This window comes from Protopterus annectens, chromosome 3.part0 (genome assembly GCF_019279795.1).
Source record: "Protopterus annectens isolate FY-2018-M chromosome 3.part0, PAN1.0, whole genome shotgun sequence".
Classification (NCBI taxonomy): Eukaryota; Metazoa; Chordata; order Ceratodontiformes; family Protopteridae; genus Protopterus; species Protopterus annectens.
Genome location: NC_056731.1, coordinates 922,257,383 through 922,280,462, shown reverse-complemented (window position 1 = coordinate 922,280,462; position 23,080 = coordinate 922,257,383). Strand labels below are relative to the sequence as shown.

At 44.0% G+C, this 23,080-nt stretch overlaps 1 protein-coding gene across 1 annotated transcript in view; it reads left to right on the top strand.

Moving 5' to 3' along the window:
* The window catches only part of ROCK1 (Rho associated coiled-coil containing protein kinase 1), a 4,526,103-nt gene that overhangs the window by 1,183,487 nt on the left and 3,319,536 nt on the right, over window positions 1–23,080 (top strand). The window contains exon 6 of the mRNA XM_044065727.1: window positions 17,892–17,976. Coding sequence (XP_043921662.1) covers window positions 17,892–17,976 — 85 coding nt within the window. The remainder of the gene's footprint in view (window positions 1–17,891; window positions 17,977–23,080) is intronic.

The following is a 23,080-nucleotide window of genomic DNA, read 5'->3' as shown; positions in this document are numbered from 1 at the left end:
CCCTTTACTGGCCTGGACAAATTTGGTTTCCTTTCCTGCAACGTCATCTACTGGAACAGCCCTGGCATCTGGACCCAGTGCCAGATCTTCTGTCCCATCAATCGCGCAGGCTGCATCAATCCCTTCAATCTCTCAACCTCACATCTTGGTTGCACCACTTCCAACCCTAGCCAGGCTTCCTTTAATCTCTCAGTCAGTTCATGACATTATCCTCGCTTCTCACAAATCTACTACTAGAAAGACTTATGCTAGCAAATGGAAGTGTTTCTCTGTTTGGGGAGGGCAAAAACAAGTGGACCCCTTTACAGCTCCTGTCCAAACAGTTCTTGAGTTTTTGGCAGAACTTTTTCAAATGGGCTGTTCCTCAGCCACCATCAGAGTCCAGCTGGCGGCTATTGCCAATTTCCATGTTGGCTTGTCAGAGACTAGCATTGTGTCCCACAAGCTTTGCAAAGCCTTTCTAAAAGGAACTCTTACTTAGGCCCCCGGTAAAAGATCCTCCCCCACTGTGGGACCTAAACTTGGTACTGTCGTCCTTAATTCTCCCTCCTTTTGAGCCAGCGGCTTCCTGTTCGTTAAAATTGCTTTCGTGGAAAACATTCTTCTTAGTAGCTATCACCTCAGCAAGACGGGTGTCGGAACTTCAAGCACTTCGTGTTCACCCTCCTTACCTTGTTTTTCACAAAGATAGAGTCTCACTTAGAACTAATCCTTCATTTTTACCGAAAGTACTCTCTGAGAAAAATCTGAATCAGACCATCGATCTTCCTGTCTTCTTCCCAAATTATACCGATAGAGCTGAAATAGAAGTTATGTCCTTACCATAACGTTCCATGTGGAGTGTTCATCTCGCCTTTGTTCTTACACCTGGGTTCGGAGCCAATCCTCGGCTCAGTGTCGGCCGCTTGCAAGCTCTGCATCGAGAAGAAGCTCGAGACAACCTAATACCCACAATCCCCCTCTGCCTTTACCTCAGATCTAGTTTGCAAGCAAACCAGCAGTCAGAGAGAGAACACACTCATGCCAAAAATTTTACATAGAAGCAAGAACACTTATATCTATATCTATATATATATATATATATATATATATATATATATATATACACATGTACATCATATATACAACAACTGCGAATGCAGAAGCAGAATAACCCAGACCAGGCACCAAACTGAACGTTCTTCCTGAGGGTGGGAATGTAAGAACAAAGGCGAGATGAACACTCCACATGGAACGTTATGGTAAGGACATAACTTCTATATGTGAGAGTGTTCGATCTCGCCATTTGTTCTTACACCTGGGTAGCGTCCCTAGCTCCATGTTCCTGAGGAACTCACGGAAGGACGTTCTTGAGCACAGTGGAACCAAAGGTTGCCCTGTCCCTAGAAACCCTGTCTACTTTGTAATGAGAGATGAATGTATGTGGTTTAGACCAAGTAGCAGCTGCACAAATAGTGTCTAATGGTAGGCGAGCTGCATGAGCCAGGGATGTAGACACTGATCTTGTAGAATGTCCTTTGGGTTTGACAGATAAAGTTTGATTAGAAGAATCATAAACATAGACAATACAATCAGTTAACCATTTGGAAAGAGTTCGTTTAGTAACCGCTACACCTTTCCTGCTATCAGCAAAGGCTACAAAAAGTTGATCAGATTTCCTGTGATCCTTTGTTCTATCCAAGTAAAATCTAAGTTGTCTATGGACATCCAACTTGTGTAACATATACTCCAATTTATTGGAGTGATTCTTGAAAAAGGTGGGTAATTCAGTGGATTGATTAATGTTATTAATAGAGCAAACTTTGGGGAGAAAGGATGGATTAGTGCGAAGAGATACTCTGTCAGAGTGAAAGATCAAATAAGGGTGTTTAATGGAAAGAGCCTGAAGCTCAGATACTCGCCTAGCGGATGTAATGGCTACCAAGAAGAGGGTCTTCCACGACAAATACTTCAATGGACAAGAGGAAGCTGGTTCAAATGGGGGTAACATCAATTTAGATAATAAAAGGTTTAGATTCCAAGGCGATGTAGGAGATCTAACTGGTGGTCTAATATGGAAAGACCCTTTTAAAAAGGCCTTACAAAGTCTGTGGGCCATAATAGGTGCCCCACATTCTTCCACATGAAAGTTGGAGATGGCAGCCAATTGCACTCTTAAAGTGGCAGGAGAAGCTCCTTGGTGGAACAATTCTGTTAAAAACTCCAAGATTTTGTTTAAAGGAGCTATGACAGGGCCCAATTGCTGTGTATTTGCCCAGAATACAAAACGCTTCCATTTACTAGTGTAGGTCTTTGTAGTGGAAGCTTTATGAGAAGCCACTAGTATATTCTGAACTGCAGGAGAAAGAAGATCAGACCTGGCTAAGTAGGGAAGCGGAGCAGCCAAGCTGCTAGATGGAGAGACAGGAGCGAGGGGTGGGGAGCCCCTGATGAGTGAGTCAGTAGATCTGGCTCTGGGTCCAGGATCCAGGGTCCCCGAATGCGGTGTGCCAGAAGAAAGGGGAACCAAATTTGATGAGGCCAGAATGGGGCAATGAGGATGATCGTCCTTTGCAGGTTGTTGGCTTTCTGCAGGAACTTCGCAATCAGGGGAAAAGGAGGAAAAGCATACAGGTGACCCGGAGGCCAATCGTGAACTAGCGCGTCCCTGGGGACTTCCCCTGGAGGGGGTAATAGGGCAAAGTAGCTCCTGCATTTGGCGTTCATTGGAGACGCAAACAGATCGCAGGAAGGCTGGCCCCACTTGCGAAAAATCTTCTTCGCAACTGACTGTTTTAGGGACCACTCGTGCGGCAACAGGATGGCTCTGCTCAGCCTGTCGGCTATGACGTTGGATGACCCCGGGATGTGCGTTGCTATCAGAAAGCGACCCGTGGACTCCGCCCATTGCCAGATTCTCATGGCCTCTCTGCATAGCTGATAGGACTTGGTTCCCCCTTGTTTGTTTATGTACCAGACTACAGACATGTTGTCCGTCTGAACTGCAATAGTCCCTAGAGGAAGAAGGGGAGCAAAGTGTTGCAACGCTAGAAACACTGCCCTCAACTCCAGAACATTGATGTGCAGATTGTACTCTAAATTGGTCCATTCGCCTTGGACTGTCTGTCCCTGAAAGATGCCCCCCCACCCTATCAGGGAAGCATCCGTGGTCACCGTAGCTGTCGGTGCGGGTAGCACAAATGGTCTTCCGCTGGAAAGGTTGCAAGTCCGAAGCCACCAGGCTAGGTGAGATTTGCATGTATTTGTGATCAGAATTTCGTGGGTCAGAGGTAGCTGTTGGAACGACCATTGAGCAAACAGTAGCCATTGTAGAACTCTCATGTGCAGTCTTCCCAATGGTATCGCAATGAGAGAAGCTGCCATGAGACCCAAAACCTTTAGTACCGGTTTTGCTGGGGATTTTCTGGATGATAGAAGAAGAGATATGTGGCTTTGTAGTGAAGCTATCCTTTCTGGAGGAAGCCTTAGAATTAACTGATGCGTATCCAATTCTGCTCCTATGAATAAGATACGCTGTGATGGCTGTAGTAAAGATTTTTCGAAATTTACGGAAATTCCGAGGTGAACACAAAATTGTAGGGTGTAATCCCTGGCCTGTATCAGCCGACGCTGGGTGGTGGCAGAAAGGAGCCAGTCGTCCAGATACGGAAACACCTGGAATCCTAGGCGTCTCAGGTGAGACGCTACCACTGCCATGCATTTGGTGAAAACCCTGGGGGCTGAGGTCAGACCAAAGGGCAGGGCTCGAAACTGAAAGTGACTGGCTCCCAGCCGGAAGCGCAAATGATCTCTGGACGCCCTGGCCATTTTGATGTGGTAGTATGCGTCCTTCAGATCTATTGAGCACATCCAGTCGTCCTTCTGTAAGAATGGAAGGATCGATTGAAGCGTGACCATTCGTAACTTTTCTTTCTTGACGAAGGTATTGAGGTTGCTTAGGTCCAGAATCGGCCTCCAGTCCCCTGTCTTCTTTGTAACTAAAAAGAACCTTGAGTAAGTTCCGAATCCTCTTTGGTCCGCTGGGACTGGTTGGATGACTCTTTTTTCTAGCAGCTTTGAAATTTCTATAGCTGCTGGTTCTCGCAGATGGGGCGGCACATCTGGCAGTCTTCTCTTTGGAATGGGGGTGGATAGGAATGATATTCTGTAACCTCTGGTAATAACGCTTTTTACCCAGTTGTCTGTAGTAATGTTTTGCCAGGCCTGAGGGTATAAAGCTAAGCGACCCCCGACTGCCTCCAGAGCAGGACAGTCGGGCCTCCTCTCAGGAGTGCTGGAAAGGTTTTCCAGGGGGGGTATCCCTGTCACCTTGATTTTGCGGACCCCCTCTGCCGCCAGGGCGGCGTCTTCCACCTCTGCCTCCTCCTCTGCCTCTAGAGGGGCATCACCCTGTGTGCCTGGGAAAGAACCTTGGGGTTTTCGAAACCACATTTTCCCACCGCGTTGCCCTTTGGGGTACGGTCTGGATGGGGTGGAAATACGGACTCCGACAGCAGACAGAGTCTTTCCCTCCTGTTCACACCGGGTAAGGGTCTCCTTTACTTTGGGGCCAAAGAGAGTGGCACCGTCAAATGGGGCGTTAGTAAAGGAAGACTTGAAGGCTTCCGCAAATGAACATAAGCGCATCCAGGATTGTCTACGAAGAGCAATCGCTGAAGCTGCTGCCCTACTCGAACCTTCGGCTGCATATGAGATCAGCCTCATGGACGAGTTTACAATGGATGTAAGGGTATTGAGTTGTGCTGTAACTTTCTCCGAGACAGCAGCATCTGTAGTACCCTGGAGGGTATCTCCCAACTCTTTGATTAGATCCCTCTGTAGTCGTGTGAAGTGGGTCAAATAGTTCAGGGATCGCATAGAAAAAGCCGCTGAACTAAAAATGCGCTTCCCGTACCTGTCCATGGTCCTAGAATCTTTGTTAGGGGGATGGACAGATGAGGAAGATTCCGACATCTCCTTTTTCGTGGCCGCTGCCACCACCATAGCGTCCACTGGAACTCCTTTTGTTAGATAAGCCTTGTCCTGGGGTGCTGTAATATACTTATTAGGCTTTCTAGGGACTGGCTCCACTGTGTCAGGAGCCTCCCATGCCCTTCGAGCAATCAGCTCCATTAACTCATCGAAGGGCGGAGGGACGAGCACCAAATGCCTTCAGCAAGACTGACTCATCCTCAGAAGGGGGGAGGGACTGCCAATCACCTCTCTGCTTTAGGATCTCCAAGATGTCAGAAAGAGACATCTTCTGAAGGTGACTTTGGGGACCCTTCTGACTCATCCAAGTCAGTATCAGATGTCAAAGATTCTTGTGGAGAATCTAAGTGTCTCCTCTTACACAATCTTTTCCTAGGGACTTCTTCGGGGGGGGCATCCGAAGAAGCCTCCGAGGAAGAGGGGGCACCCTCCAGGGGTGGCTGAGACACAGGTGCTCGACGCTTAGCTGTAGCCGCGGGTGCAGAGGAGGATAACGGACCTTTATGGGGAGGAGAAGCTGTTTCTGCTGATGAGGTTGTCTGGGTAGACAACACCTTCCTCATGAGATCGAAAGCCCCCGGGTCCCGAGTCGAGGTATCTCCCGGTTCCGAAGAAATGGGAAGAATCCCCGAAACAGACACCGAAGGCATCGACCCCGAGGACGGAACCGAGTCGATCCGAGCCGAGGCTCCGAGAGGGAGTGTCGGAACCGAAATATTGGTCCGACTCTCGGTCCTGGAACCCAGGATGGATCTTCGGCTCCGAGACTCCGGTACCGGTTCCGACGGAGTCGAGGTGAACGGAGCCGATCGAGAAAAGGACGGTTCTGGCACCGAGGGCTCCACAATCAGCAGCTCAGCCTCTTCCGGCTCCGAAGACTGGACAGGTCTCGGAGGAGGAACAGATGGAGACAGTGGAAGGCCTTCAAGTCTCGACACCAATTGAGAAGAGACCGAGATGAGTTTGAATAAGGCCGTATTCCCCATTAACTTCTGCACCACACGGTCTACATCAGTATCAGAGAGGGGTCTGGAAGAACGGGTCGAAGGAATCGAAGACGGAGCCGACCTCAACAGTGTCGGGGGAGGGAGCTCCGTCACCGGTTCCAAGACTCGAGGCTCGGAAACTGACAACAGTTGACCACTCGGCCCCGAAGTCTGTGGAACCGGTGATCTAACTTTAACTGAAGAGCTCGGAGCCGATGACCTGGGCTCCGACGTCTTCGATTCCTTCGAGGATTTGGATGCCTGGTCCGAAGCATCCAGAGCCTCTTGAAAAGTAGGTTTTAACAAACCCCTATCCATGAGTTTCCTGCGCCTATCTGTCATGACCCTCCCACTGAAAGAATGACAAATTGAGCAGTCTTCTTGCAGATGGAGAGGGCCAAGACAGTAGACGCAGGAACTATGATTGTCAGTAACTGACATCTTTTGCCCACATTGGCAACGCTTGAACCCAGATTTAGCCTTTTTAGACATCTTAAACTTAATATGGGTAGAAAGTGAGAAGTCAAGTCCAGTAGTAGAGTCAAATCCGGTGAAATTGTCGAATCCAGTAAAAGGAAAAATGTCAATCCGATAGTCAATCCTGTAAGGGGTGGTAGGCCCGAGGAAACTCTTATAAGTTTAAAATAACTTAAACTGAACCGAGAATTCCTCAACCGTACCACACACACACACTTTGTCACTAAACAAACTTTTTAGAATAAAATTATCCTGAAATAACAAGAAAAAAATCTTAATCTTAGCTTTAGGTGCTCGAGCTCGACCCAGTGATGCGAACGCTGCAGCGGCAAACTAGATCTGAGGTAAAGGCAGAGGGGGATTGTGGGTATTAGGTTGTCTCGAGCTTCTTCTCAATGCAGAGCTTGCAAGCGGCCGACACGGAGCCGAGGATCGGCTCCGAACCCAGGTGTAAGAACAAACGGCGAGATCGAACACTCTCACATCGAAAGTTACATTGTTTGGATGTTCACCGTCAATTACGTTTCTACCTGGATAAAACTAAGCAGATGAGGAAATCAGTCCAGCTCTTCCTGTGTTACGTGGAAGGGAAGCAAGGCCTCCCAGTTTCCAAAGTAACCTTGTCCAGATGGTTGACTTCTCTTATTATGTTAATTTATCAATTGAGGCATAAGGAGCTCCCTACTAAGCCTAGAGCTCATTCAACCAGAGCACTAGCTTCTTCAGTAGCTTTTCAGGCAAGGTTGCCAATGGATTCCATTTGTGCAGCGGCCACATGGGCCTCTCCTCATACCTTCATTTCTCATTACAAACTGGACATGGCCTCCAGAAGTCGGGCTGATTTTGGTTCCACCGTACTCGAGAGTCTGTTCCATTGAGCCACCCAGGACTAAGGTGCTAGGGACGCTGTCCCATCCAGCAAGAATGAAGGCGAGATTGACAACTTAACATTGAGAAGTTATGTACTTACCATAACGTTCCATGTTAGTTGTCTTCTTCTCGCCTTCTTTCTTGCGTTCCACCCTCCATCCCCCTAGCCTGGAAAGACCTAGAGTATCTTGTGAGATGTTTTTTGTCACCAGAATTATCTCCTCACTAGCTCTCTTGCTCCCTTTTGCTAGCCCTTGTAAGCGATATATGTAGAAGAGGATATAGATACATATGTTTAGATAGATATCTTCTCCATTGTGGTGGGACATATGTCCATAGTGTTGGCTTTCAAACGAGATCTGGGTATATGATGCCTCACATTATGGGCCATAGTATAGCCTCGAGCCGGAGAAAAATAGCTCTCGAGCTTTGGTAATAGGCCGAGTCGGAGCAGAGGTTCGGCTCCGAACCCATCCAGCAAGGAGGAAGGCGAGAAGACAACTAACATGAAACGTTATGGTAAGTACATAACTTCTCATTCTATTTCATGTTAAAAGACTCAAGAATTCCAGTTTATTTTCAGCTATCAAACTGCATGATGAGATGTGTTATATTTTGCTTCCTGCTTGAAGTACAACACACTTAAGCAGTGGGAGATAACATTTTTTACTGTATATTATATAAGTTTTCAGTGGAGAGGAACTGAAGCCATTGTAAAACTCATAAGCCAGAGTTTCAAATAGGCATGAATGTACTTTGACTAAAAAAAGTCTGATTCTAGTTAGCCATTATGAAAAACTGTGATTGCAACTTGTGCAGCTATTAGGAAAACCTGTGACTGTAACTGATGCATATGAAAGTATGATCAGTTTTTACCTGTTTCATTCATTCAGCTTTAAATGATTTTATCTTTAAAACTCTTAGTTTTTAGCACTAGGAGGGATCCGTGATTTATTTACTATCAACAGACTAAATTTACTCTGGTTTCATTTGGCTTTTCTATAATAAGTATACAGCTCTTTGTGGAAGAGATTATATCTCAAAGTTTTGACAAAATTGCGAGTTCTAATGTGAAGTTATATAAATGTGGTAGTTTGTGTGTTATGTTGTTTGTACTTCAGCATCTTTGTAAGTTAGGTTTTGCGTACCAGAATATGTTTTATTTTCACATGCGTTTACTAGTCAGTCACAGTCAAAGATTAATCTGAGTAAAATATGATTGTTTTGTTTTTATACTGTATCATTTTTGTTATTGTGTTTTTAAACTTGTTTTTTTGAGTGATGGTATCCTAATATCCTACTGGTGGTGGGAAGAACTATTATATTAAGCATGCAAATGTAATGCTAATTAGGTGTCCAGATTTTTGGCTAGATGTTACCTCTTTTTCAAGAAACTTTGCCCAGATTTTCCTTGTCTAGAGGTTGAGAGGTATGAGAGTTACACCATGGTGTTACATGTCTCACAAAGAGAGCATGCCTATCCCCTGATCTTGCTAGTTCTTTTCTGTTGCTTACACAGTTGGGATCTTGTTTCTGACCAGTACTGTGGAAAGGTTCCTGTGTTTGGTGCTTTAAGCAGAAACGCCTTCATATACTGTTCACTTACTCACCACTAATGAGCCTAGGATCTGCGCTTGCACAGTCCATTTTGCTTAGGAAAGGAACATAGTGTGAGGGACTGCCATAAGTGCCAGAATTTTAACTCATCCACTTGCAGGTATCTGAGACAAAGAAGCACATGGTCTAGCTCACTTCCTGAAAGGTGGCAGCTGTTGAAAAGTGCACACTGTGATGATCAATAGGAGGGGCCTTTGTGCAGACTTCTCTTTGCTGGAATAATGTCAGATGGTAAAAAATGGAAGGCATTTCTCAGGCACACCCTTTGAGAGTTTAGTCCTTTGGATAAACAACCCAGCAGTCTCCATGATTAGCAACATTGTTTTTGACTGGCAAGGGTTTAAGTTTACACATGCCCTTTATTCTTCATTGGCTAAGGAGAAGGTTACACTTGTCTTCAACCTTTGGAGGGTGCTTCTTGGAAAGTAGGCAGCACCCTTCCCAATTTGATTAGCCAGCACATGCCTGTGACATACTTGGTTTTGTGCAGTGGCCCATTGAGCATCCTGGCTGTAGTTTGGTGTTTGCATTTGGTAATAAGAAGCATTCTTTGCTTTGGTCAGTGTTGCAGCAGCTTTCTTGACCTATAGAAATTTGCCACAGGCAGAAGTTTGCTGGAATGGCCCAACCCTTGGAGCTCTGCACACATTAGGAGGGCTGATTCCTAGCATGAAGATGCATTCTTGTGGGATAAAGCGGTGGTTGACCTGCGGCATCTTTGATTTCTTTTTATGCTAAAGGGGTATGTGCATATCAGCAAGAAGGCTTGCAGTAGCAAGTCAGTGTAGTACTTCCTCCAGAACCTGGAATGTCCAGAATGTACAAAAAAAGTACAAAAAAGGCACCCCCCCCCCACCCGGGGAGGGGTCTTCTTATTTCTTGTACTTCTGTTCAATCTTAAGTCCATTTTTACTGTAAAGAAGTTTTCAAGGGAAGCCATGTTTGCTGGGACATGTGTTTTGCAGATCTGAAATTTTTTTGAGACTGTAGATATGACATCCCATACAGAGATTAACATTTTAATTGTACTTTATCAGTTTATGGCAAAATCTTAATCTTTAGAAACTTAAAAAAAGGATATTTATAAATAGAGAGCAAGTGAGAAACTGCACTGTTAATATGGGTGACAAAGAAAAAAAATAGGCAGCCATAATGCAAACTTCTGGTCAGTATCTTCAGGGGAATCCCTGCTGCTAAAGACGGTGCACAAAACAGAGCACTCCCGCAAGGCAGCTGAGGGAGTGAAGACCCCCTGAAAACTTATCAGTGCACATCTGCTTAAGACTGATAAACTTGAGGGTGTCTCAACCAGAAGATGCAGAGAGAACTTAAGAAACCTCACTTTTACATTCCCATGGTAGTTTTTATACTTTATATTTTACATACCAATAACCCAGAGGTAGATAGAACAACAATGTATTGGGACATTTGCTTGTTGTCGCTATCCATGCAGGCATGGGTACTAAACTGGTGGTGAATTTGTGGTTTTCTGTCCATTCATCCAAATACTGAGAGGAATTTGATTCCATAGATTTGTACCTATCCTTCCAACATGTTCTATTCATGTAGCAAAAGAGATGAAGACCCTTGAGCAGGTGTTCATACTACAGTGGACTTGTGGATTGTAATAGGTCTGATAGGACGGGGTTTGTTGAAGCTCTGTAGGCAAGGCCTATGTGATGCTGAGATGAGGGACAAGACTTTGAGATGATCTGCATAGTTTTTTTGTGATTCAAGCTGCTGATTTTCTTAGTGAGAAAGTGTTGTGGTTGATGTAGCTGCAACAAGTATTTCGACAGGATTATTCTGAATGGGGCATTGTAATCAGTGCTTGACTTGGTGAGAGCTGAACAGAGTGGAATGATTACATCCCTAGACCTGGATGCCATACCTTTAGATGTAAACTCCGCAGCGGGGAAGGACTTACAGTATCAGATATGTGGTGATAAAAGGACAGTTCAATGTAGACATAGGTTCCCAGATTCCTGACTGTGGAATCAGCTTTCAGTTCTACGTTGTTGGTGGGACCAGTTGAGTTGATTTCTACCTGCAGTTCTCCTTTGAATTCTGTGCTATAGTCATATGTAGGACTATTGTTGGACTATCTTTTCCGTATTGCAGTCGGGGGTCCTCGGCATGGATACCCTAATGTGCTTCAACCTCGAATCTAGGAACAAATATACTTTTAATTTGTGAATTCAGTGCTTAGATTTTCAGCACCTATTTTTGGCACTGAGGATGTTCATAGGTAGGTACTAGGCTATTAGCCCTAGGGCCTATATAAGCCTAGCCAAAAAGGTACCCTGGCTTTCGCCACCCAAGAAAATTATTTTCCTGTGCCCCTGTCGACCAGAGCCATAGAAGTGATCCCTGGGGTGAATTTCTTCATCTGAGACCGACATTTCAGAGTTGGGCTGTTGCTGGCACCAAACCCTTTTTGGAGTCCAGCTTGAAGGTACGGGAACCCTGCTTGCATTGTGCTAATTGGTGCTGGACATTGTTTGATGCCAAGATAACATTTTGATTCTCATTCCCTTTGGCAACAATGTAGCTTTCATTCAAAGCCATTCCTTGACTCCATCGTCAACGTTTCTTTGTCACGGAAATTTTGTTATTGCTTCTTTCCTCAACCCCGAGATTGTGTTATAATTGTGTAAGGATATGTGATCATTCAGTTAAAGAACACTGCTGTTATTGTCCTTTGGGAAGTCTGGGAACTTGTATGCAATTTCACTGGTCAAACAGTTACTATCCAAGGATCTAGATGTTCTTCGTGTTTCACTGTTGCAGTCATTACATTTGGGTAATCTGCTGGCAGTTTGCCCTCAGTCAGCCTGAATAACAAAGTCTTGGGTCGTGCGTCGGTTGCTGTCTCCTCTTCCATGACATCAGGTCGTCAGGGGGGTGTAAAACATGCAGCCCTCGCCATTTTATTCAGTCTTTCTTGCAGCGAGGTGCCCAAAGCAGAAACAGTTCGCAAGTGCCTGTCGGCCGTCTCCTGAAATTTTCGCATTTGAGTTTCAGAACCGAAGTCTTCAACTAAAGCTAAGTACCCCATTGGAGAAAGATTTTCTTGCTCCTTACCGATGTCAGTAAAAGTTAATAATTGCATTACTTGTTGGAAGCAAATACCTCAAGGATTTTCATTTGTACTATATTCCTTGCCTAGGCCCAGATCATAACGTGCCTTGCTGTCGGTTTTGTGCTAGATTTAACCAATGCACTATTGAGCGTCGGTATATTTTTGCTTCAAAATATTTTGGATCCAGATTTAATTACCCTGAAATGTCATCTGTTAGCAATCCGACTACTGAAGTTCACAAAAAACGCAAAGAAAAAGAGAGACAGACCGTCAAGGTCCAAAACCGATGATGAAGCTTCTCCTAAGCCAGTCGTTGGTTCGCCGGTACTCAGTGAGGTGCTTTTGCAGCCCCTGATACCCGCTACTTTTGAGTCGCAGGCCTCTACCGAGACCCATGCGGAGTCCGGTGTGCAGCGAGATTCTGAGAGTATTGAACCCCCAGGTGTCTTTCCCTTGGATGGGTTCGAGATTTCCATTTCTTCTGATTCCTCTTCTGATCAGGAATTTTCTGTTCCACCCTATGAGGATTCAGATGCAGAAGAATCCATCCCATCTGCATCTCCTCCTGAGGATTATTCTTTTGGAGAAACCTTGCATACTTTAAGGGAACATTTTCATTGGGAGAGTCAGGATTTTTCTGAATCAAAAAAGAGGCTTGGGGATTTCCTTCTTCTTCCTCAGCGTAGGCCTTTGGCAATAACTCCAGTATTAGACATTGTTGATGTGTTTTCGGAATCAAGCATGGCTCTTTATTCCCTACCTCGGCTCCTAGTAAGCCAGACAGATATTACAGGGTTCCTGACTCCCACAAATTTGTATTCAAAAATCCTGCTGCTGATCCTGAGACTATCTCACAGGGTCCCAAAGGTGTAAAGGCCTCTACAGGCAAAACTCCTACCCCCTCTGATAGAGATTCCAGGGCGCTGGATAGATGGGCTGGATAGATGGGGAAAGAAGGTTTATACATCTGCAAACTTGGCAATTAGGGCCTTAAACTGCCAGTTTCATATGCTTAAATATCAACAGCATGTTATGGGCTTATTAAAACAGAAAATGTTGATTTCTGATTGTGTGGAAAATAAGGAATTACAGGAATTATTGCATGCAGCAGAACAGGTTGAAAAGCATACTTTGCAATGTGGTTTTGATTCATTGGAGGCCTCTTGCAGGGCCACAGTTACTGGATCTGTCCATTAGAAGGCATGCCTGGCTCAACGAGCAAAATCTGCCTGATGATGTTAAAGCTGAATTGTTGGATGCCCCTTTAGAGCATGATACTCTGGTAATAAGGCAGTAGAGGTTTTAAAGAAAATGGAAGACAAAGCAAAATTTTTGCAAACTGTAAAAGATTTCTTGCAAGTGCAGCCACCCAGGTTCAGTAGGCACTGACCTACTAAAAATTGGTCCTTTCCTGTGTCCAACAAAAGCCTCTGATGGCAAATCCAGGTGCTCAAAAGGCTCTAGATACCAATCACAGGGTTCTTACAGGTCAAAGCAATGGGGTGCCTCCACCTCCAAATCTGGAGGCACAACCCTACAGTAAGCGGTCTCAATGACTTCCCTCTACCTTCACCAAGCGCTTACCTTTTGGCAGCCCCCTTTGGGGAAAATTAGCACTTCATGCTCAAAATTGGCAGTTAATTACCCAGGACAAGTGGGTATTAAACATAGTATCCCAGGGGTTACATATTTCATTTCCATACTTTGCCAATTCCAAACGGTTGGCCAGATCTGCCACAAAATCAATGGGCAGAGGCTCAGAAACAAGTTACGCCCTCATGGATATGGGGGCTATTCAACCAGTACCAGAATAGGAAAAAGGACAAGGTTTTTATTCAAGACTTTTTCTGGTACCCAGAAAAGACAATGCCTGGCGTCCAATACTGGACTTATCAATTTTGAATACGTTCCAGGACATTCCAAAATTCAAAATGCTGACTTTACAACAGCTACTGCCTATGCTGGCCAGGAATGCGTGGTTAGTGACTCTAGACTTGAGGCATACCTGCATATCCCAATAAGGGAATCGTGCAGAAGATACCTCTGCTTCAAGGCAGGTTTTTTGCATTACTAATTCTCTGCACTACCCTTTGGCTTATCTACTGCGCCCAGGGTCTTTACAAAGTGACTGGCACCAGTAATTGCATTTTGCAGACAAAGAATCATACAAATTTATCCTTACCTGGACGACTGTCTCATTCAAGCAGAGAACAAGGACATTCTTCTTCAACATCTGGCGTTTCTGAAAAGGCTTCAAACATGCCTAGAGTACACAATAAACGAAAAGAAATCCCAACTGGTACCCTGTCAAATAATTACATTCCTGGGTGCAAGCTTGAATACAACTGCCCAGATGGCTTACCTTACGCCAGACAAACAAAGGCAGCTAACAACTTACTTCAAACAGATGGCAAGAAATACCCAGTAAACTGCAAGACAAATTCTGCAGGCTTTGGGGTTCATGGCATCCTGCATTCTACTAATTCCATATGCAAGATTGCATATGAGGAAACTGTGGTACCTAAAAAGTTTATGGAGTCCGCATTGTCACAGTCTGGAAACAATGATTCCTCTCATTCCCTGCCTACAACAGGAGTTTCTTTGGTGGGCAGAGACATGTCCCCAAAACAAGGGACTGTCACTCACTCTACCCCCTGCCATCAAAACCCTAACTACAGATGCATCATACTATGCTTGGGGGGCCCACCTGGTGGGGAGATGCATTCAGGGCATATGGAGCCCAAAACAAATGCATCTGCATATCAACCAGAAAGAGATACTAGCTGTTCAGAATGCTCTGACAACCTTCAAGGACTTACTTCATCCAGGACAACTACTGATAAAGACGGACAACACCACGGTTATGTGGTACATAAATAAGCAGGGGGTACACATTCCTACCCCCTTTGCAGACTAGCCATGGCATTGTGGAACACAGCTTTGACTTACCAAATACATCTTCAGGCTCAGTTCCTGCCAGGAAAACAAAATACTCTGGCAGACAACCTAAGCAGAAATCTTATGGACCTGCATGAGTGGAAACTGGATCCACGAATCTTCAGCATGGTAACACAGAAATGGGAGAGCCCAGACATAGATCTATTTTCCTCTCCCCAAAATTATCAAGTGGACAAATTCTGCAACAGGACTTATCACAGACAAGCATGGAAAGTGGATGCCCTATTCTTCAGTTGGAAAAACCCATCAGTCTATGCCTTTCCCCCTCTGCCCCTTCTCTCCAAGGTCTTACTAAAGGTCAGACAGGGAAAACCAAAAATTATCCTGATTGCTCCGGACTGGCCTCGCCAGCACTGGTACCCAATTCTAAGGAATAAGTCTCAACTCCCTCCTTGGTACTTGCCTCAAATATCTCATCTACTGTCTCAGCAGAACAATCAAATTTTGCACACTCAGCTCCAAACTCTGAACCTTGCAGCATGGCTGATCATTTAATTATTCAAACAACACCTCTCAGTAAATCTGTGATGGATGTCATTTTGGAAGCCGGAAGGCCTAATACTAGAAACTCTTACGCTGATAAATGGAAGAGATTCTGTGCTTGGAACCAAGCACAAGGAATGGACACAGCAAAACCAAATATCCCTCAGATTTTACAATACTTGATTGAGATGCTTGACAAGGGCCTATCTTTTTCTTCAATAAAAATCCATGCCTCTGCCATCTCGTCTCATTACAACACGAGCCTCCCCTCTTTTCTCATCCTGTGCTAAAACAGTATCTTGGAGGGGCCAAAAATTTAAGGCCTCCCAGAAGATCACCAACTCCTACATGGAACCTCAATTTTGTGCTGGAAAAACTCACCCTGCCTCCTTTTGAACCAGCAGCTACTGCAGATATAACATTTTTATTTTGGAAAACAGCTTTCCTCTTGGCAATCACTTAGGCAAGAAGGGTTTCAAAACTACAGGCTCTCATGGCTGTGGAGCCTTTTATTACATTTTACCTGGACAGGGTGTCCCTCAGGACCAATCCTTCCTTTATGCCTAAGGTGGTATCCAGTGTGGCTCTTAACCAAACAATTCACCTGCCAACATTTTACCCAAATCCGCAAAACAAGGGGGAGCGGATTCTGCATTTATTTGACGTACACAGACATCTAAAATTCTACTTAAACAGGACCAAATCTCTAAGAAAGTCTGAGCAACTACTGGTGGCATTTGCTTCAGGATCAGAGGGGAAGGCTATATCAAAGCAGACTATTTCTAAGTGCGTTTCTGCTACTTGCACCATGGTAAACCAGTGCCCAAGGGAATCGGGTCACATTCCACCAGGGCTGCCTCTACCTCAGCAGCCTTTCTCAGAGGAGTTCCAACCAAAGACATTCTAGAAGCTGCTACTTGGAGCTCTGTTCATACCTTCACAGAGCATTATCATTTGCCTCTCTTCTCCAAATCCAGGGTAGGCTTTGTCACTGCAGTTCTGGAGGGCCTTATAGCCGCTCCTAATGCTGTTTAGTTCCATCTGCCCATCCATAGCTTTGGGATTCTACCCAAATATAATGACTGCAACAGTGAAATATGACGAACATAGTTCAGTTGTGTACACTTACCGTAAATGTAGATGTTAGTGTATTCACTGTTGCAGTCTGGGTTACCCACCCGCCATCCCCCTTTTCTATAACTTCTCTTTCCTTCGCTATATTCTAAAGCTTTTGTGGTGTATTTGCTTTTAGGTGAAGGTAAAGTTTATGTTGCTAAAAGTGCATTTACATATATTGCTGTTTATTTATATATATATATATATTTATATATTTATATATATATATATATATATATATATATATATATATATATATATATATATATTTATTTATTTATTTTTTGCCCCCCATTTGGGGGGCACCTGACATCTGGGGCAAGAAAAACTGAATAAAATGGCGTCGGCTGCATGTTTTATACCTCTGACGACCTGATGTCATGGAAGAGGAGACAGCAACAGACGCAGGACCCAAGTCTTTGTTATTCAGGCCGACTGAGGGCAACCTGCCAGCAGATTACCCAAATGTAATGACTGCAACAGTGAATACACTCGAACATCTACATTTATGGTAAGTGTACACAACTGTACTTTTTCAATTCTCTTTTTTTTTTCTGCCAGTATGCAAGAGTACCTTTCCAAAGCCAGGAACTGGACCTTCAGTGTCTGCCTGTTAGAACAGTATGGAATTGATGTGCTTTTTTTATTTCTGTACAGGGTTAATGTTGTTTGTAGCTGTCAGTGACCGTTAGTGAAACTGACTGGTGACTTGACTTAGTGGATATAAGGATCATAACAAGTAGGAAAGCATCTGCTCTGTTTCTCTCCTTCATGGGCTGTGGTGCAAATGTGTGTAGTCCCATTCTTTTCCATTTTGAAGATTGTGGACTCTCTTGTTTATTATGAAATAATTAGAATATGTGGGCTTTCCTTGAAGGAAGAACTTGCTTTATAAATTTTGCATGTGGGACATTCACAGCAGGAATCTGCTTTTCTCTTATTTAAAGGTCTGCATGAGCCTTATGAGGATTTTTGACAATGAACACTGAACCTCCTTTAGTGATATAATCCGCGCAAAGGTTGGTGCACATAGAGTGTATGGTCACTTCCTATGCAGTGGCCTCTGCCAGATTATATTTTTATAACTGCAGATGTTCAAAATACTGTCCTTTGCAAAAATAAATTACTACTTTACTAAGGCTTTGCAGCTAAAATTACATTTTTCCTGTGATTTATGTGGCGTTTTTCATGGGTCTGCACTTCATGGAAGTTAGGTACCTGCTTGCTGTAAATGTAAAATTTAGAAATTGTTATTTTAGTGCATAATAATTTTTTTCCGTTAAACATTTAATGAGAACATGTAGAGTAACTTTTTTTAATAATTTTTTCAGAGATGTAAAGCCTGATAATATGCTGCTAGACAAATGTGGTCATGTAAAGTTAGCAGATTTTGGGACATGCATGAAAATGAATAAGGTAAGTACTGAGGCATAGTTTTTTAAATATTTTAAACAGTAAACCTGAAATTCTTGCACACTTTGTATGCATAACATTCATACTTGCCTGTTATAAGGAAAGGACATGTTGAATTTTGCAAAGGTGATTATTGCGGAGTTCTTTAAGCTTTTAAAATGAGAGTTTAGCTTTAATAACCGTCTCATTTTAGAAGAACAGTGTTTTGTAAGATCTTGGTGACATTTTTGTATTCGTATACAGCCTTAACGTAGTGCTTTTGTAGGAGGATGTGTGCAGCATCAGATTGGGCTTTCCCTGTGTTAGTTCTACATGCGAATGAGTAAATTCAGGAGGAGAGGTATATGCTTAATATGTTTAAAGACCTTCTATTCAATGTTGCAGTATTCTTTACATATGTGTTGTCTTCCACCCTACAACCCGATGTCCAGCCACTATATAAAAGCTTTTCGCCACTGCCAGTACATGGGACTTCGCACGTAAGCTCTGACAATGTCAGCCATAAAAGGGCACCCGCACATATCATCTTCAGAACTTCTGCCGCCTTTCAGAAGGTTGACTTCTACGTACGGTCTGCAGTCAGATTTCTTGTGTTGCTGCCAGCTTCAGATAAGTGCACTGTTGGGGATTTATTTTCTTGCTACTGCCATTGTTTTTGTTTCATGTCATCCAGGAAGGCAAATGTAGGTGTGGAGGGCAGATTCCACATAAAGATAGCCATGACCTCTGTCTTTTGTGTTTACAGCCTAGTCACAACTGTCAATCATGTTTCATTTGTCAGACCTTTGTGCCTAAGAGTTTGCATAACTGGCTTTCGGCTCTAAATCTTTACCTTGAAAATCAGCAGCTTAAATGTCTGGCTAAAAATGTTCTGGAGATCCATTGGCTGAGCAGAGTTTGAAGAGGAAGGTGAGCAAGCAAAAACCTGAAGACTCTTCGGCTTTGCCTTTTACCGCTGAGGTGTCCCTTGAGGTCAGTGAAGATCCAATGGTACGATCGGAGGTCAGGTCCACTTGTTTGATGGATACCTCTGTGGAAGTCGCCAAGGGATTGGATCCCAGCACATCTGAGGCTATGCAGATGTCGGTTTTAGGCAACTTGGGGGAACTGCAGCTTGTTGCGCTGGAGGACTCCAGCGACGCTCCTGCTGTTTCTACTAGGGATGCTTCTTTGACTACGCTGGACATTAGGCCCACTTCTCGTTCTTCTTCCCTGTCCCCTCACACAGAAAGACATGCAAAGAAGAAACAAAAAAGTAAACATCCCAGTCTCCCTTCCACTCCTCAGTCTGATTGGGATGTCTTTTCCCAGGGTCTTAAGGCCTGGATGGCCTTAAAGCCTTCTTCCTCTCTCTCTCTGCCTTCTCTCACTTCCTCTCCTATATGGGCTGCTGGATCTCGGGTTCTTTCCTCCGATTCTGAGGACTCTTCCTCTGATGAGGATTCCATTGCATATTCCACCCAAATTACTTTTACTCGGAATGTGCATCCCCTGAGGAGGACTCTAATGGAAGGGATTCGCCTATTGAAGAAATTTCTTTTGGAGAAACTATTAATAAAATGAGGGAGTTATACAAATGGGATTGTTCCCAGATGTCTGATGAATAGAAGCGCTGTTATGACCTTCTACAAATGGAGGTCCCCTCTCCCTCTGCAGTTCCTCCAGTCCTTCCAGCTTTTCTGGACACCTTTGACGACTCTTCTAAATCTCCAACTTCACAAGCTCCTGCTCTCAAGAGGCCTGACTGATTTTATAAAGTGCAGGATGACTGCAAGTTTCTCTGTATCCCTCTGCTGATCCAGCTGTGGTTTCCATAACTTCTGATATGTCTTCCCATTTATCTCCTTCTGGCAAGCTTCTACCATCTGATAAGGAGAGCAAAATTTGTGAGAGAATAGGTAAGAAGGTATAAACCGCTTCCACTTGAGCTATCAGACCAGACACACATGTCTAGGTATTCTTTGACCTTGATTTCTCAGGCTTCACAGGCTTTAGCTTCTTTACCAGATTGTGAGGTTAAAACACAGGTCCTGTCTGTTTTGGCTGCATCTTCTCAAGTAGCTAGGCATTCCATTAAGTGTAGTTGGATGCTGTTGAGGAATCATCTTAGAGCTGCTGCTTCTGCTTCTGTGCTTAGGAGGCATTCATGGCTAAGGTTTCAGTCATTATCTGATGATATTAGGACATACTTACTTGATGCTCCTTTGGAGAAGTCTGCCCTCTTTGGTTCAGCAGCTGCAGACTTCTTTGAGACTCTGCAAGAAAAAGGGAAAGGTTCCAAAATTTTACAGAAACTTCCTTGTTAAAACATCTTTTGTTGAGACCTGCTCATTTCTTTTCTGCTTCTACATCTGCTTTTAGGTCTAAGAAATCTACTAGGAGGCCGCCTCAATCAAAACCTTCTACTTCGGCTCCCACAACACAGCAGTCCTTTCAGGCCAGGCTCAGTTCTCTGCGACAACCTGCTCACCCTTCCAAGTCATACATTACTTTCTCTTCGCCTCTCTCTTTCTTTTCCAGCTTGGGTGAGGATCACTCAGGACGTCTGGGTTCTATCCATCATCCAAAAAATATACTTTATGACTTGGAAGAATATACCTCCTTTCATGGGAATTCCAGAGCCCCCTTTCAGTCAGCTGCAACGGTTTCCACAGCTTTTATCTCAGCTGATTTCTCAAGGCACAATTCAAAGTGTACCTGTGGATCAAAGAGGCAAGGGTTGTTACTCAAGAATGTTTTTGGTTCCAAGAAATGATGGCCCTTGGAGACCAATTCTAGACCTCTCCCACTTACATTTTTCTGGAAGTGCCCGCTTTCCAGATGCTTTCCCTACAGACACTGTTACCCTTGATTTCTCCTCAGTCTTTCATGGCTTCCCTGGATCTCAAAAGATGCTAATCTGCATATTCCCATCCATCCATCCTTAATACAGAAAATGTTTACGTTTCTCAGTGGGTTCCCAACAGTTCAAATCACTTGTCTGAAAACCTTGTGAAGGCCATTCATCTCCTTCAAAGCCTAGGGTTCACAATAAATTACAAAAAAATCCAGGTAATGAGTAAGTTCAGGAGGAGAGGTATATGCTTCTTAGCCATGTACCCATCCCTCTAAAATGTCTCCAGGAAGACATGTAAATGTTGAGTGATTCATAGACTTGATCGATCAAGTAGATTAGCACATTCACTCCTTTAAGTCATGGTAGCGAACGTAGCCAAAAGCCTGTGTTCAACCATCACTGTAGAAGTAAGTACTGGGGAGTTCAGAGATAAGGTAGGGTTGGGAGATGCATGCATGAGTGTGTATGCGAGAGGCTGCATATGTGTATGTGTCTGCCTGAGAGGTAGCAGTAGGGTGATAGAGAAGGAGTTTACCATAGGTGAGTGTGTGTGTATATGGGTGAATAGGTTAGTGTGTGCATGCACCCCTAGACTATATGGCATTTGTTGGGGGGGACCACTAGCCACTAGGGATAAGTCGTAAATTTTGTGCTTAAGCAGCACTTGTATAGAACAGATATTAGTGAGTGGGGGAAACACTGGACACCGCTGGTCATACAGACAACTCCGGGGTTGTAAATAAATCTGTGGGTGTATTTTTCCAGGTAGTCTGATCATCGCATTCAGAAACGTAGGCCATTGTCAAGAGACAAAAGGGACATTAAGAGCCTTTGTATGGATTGTTCAGACGTGATGGATATGGAAAGGATGAAGGTAGAGTAGCACTGTATGTAAGGGAAGGTATCAGATGTGAAGTCATCAAGGAGGAGGACCTCCTCCCCCTTCTGAAGGGGAAAGTCTGCAGGCTGAGTCAAAATCTAGGTTAAGTGCTCTGTTCTTTAAATATCAAGGGATGTTGATAGGTGCATCAGCCTCCATATCCATCAAAGGAGGAGAATAAAAGGCTGGGAAAGAAGATAAAGGAATGTGGGACTAGGAAGAAGATGGTTATAGGTAAGATGGCTCTGAATCTGCCAGGAAACTATTAGACATCAAACTCCAGGGTGGAGAGAAACAGAGTTAGTTGAGGTCTTGGATCTTGAGGAATTCACCTTACTGATCCAGGACTGTCTCAGAAAGGACAAAATTCTGGATGCAGTCCTAACCAGGGTGGGAGTTGGTCAGAGTTGTCCAAGTGAAGGAGCCATTATCCAGAAGTTATCACAGCACTGTGTAGTTCAGAGGTGCACGAAGAAGAGTAAGAACATAACGCGAGATTTTTATACAGATGAATCGTCGATGCATTACTCAAGGCTGTGGTCAAGTATTTGAGCAAAAATGGAAGTCTAGGTTAGCTGCACAGGAAGGCAAGGGTAGTTTATTAGTCCAAGAGACAAGGCATACAAGAGTTGGAAGGGAATGGATGAAAAAGTGGAGGAGGCAGAGTGCAGGGATGTAAGCAGAATGGAGTTGAAAGCAGGAAAGGCACATGGTGAAAGAGATCTGTCAGAGGGGCACACACTGAATTATTACTTAGTTTCAGACTTCACTGGTGGAAGCAGTGGGAGGGTGCAGTTATTAGAATGGTGGTTGGGCAGGGTGTAAAGACCAGTGTTTTCTTGTGACTGCAAGAGCCATCCTTCTGCTTGGTATATAATGTTTAATCATTAAACTTTAAATTGCTTAATGATGGCCACTGCTGTCAGATAAACTAAAAGTAACACTTTTTGTTCACTTTTGTCACCACTTGTAACCAGGAGGGACTCGTACTGAATAGACCTGCATTTTATCTAAGACTGCTTAGTGAGGATTCTCCAGAAATGTGCCGCTAGTTGAAATTAAACACCCACAAATCCTAGAAGTTGCAAGATTTGCCTACAGTTTAGAATCAAGGAGAACTAACTGAAATCTGTTTACTTCTTTCTTACTCTGTTTACTGAAGTTACTACTCTTGTGTATAATTTTTTAAGTATTAATACTTTTATATGATTTGTAGATATTGACATGTAAGCAAGACAATATGTATTTTTGTGTAGTAGTATATGACATAACAGTGCGGTAGTGTTGTCGCCTCACGGATAGATGTTGCCCGTTCAATTCTCAGTTAGAGCATCTTCTGTGTAGCGACATGCGTGAATGGGCGTTCCTTCGTTGAAGGTTGTGCGTTAGGT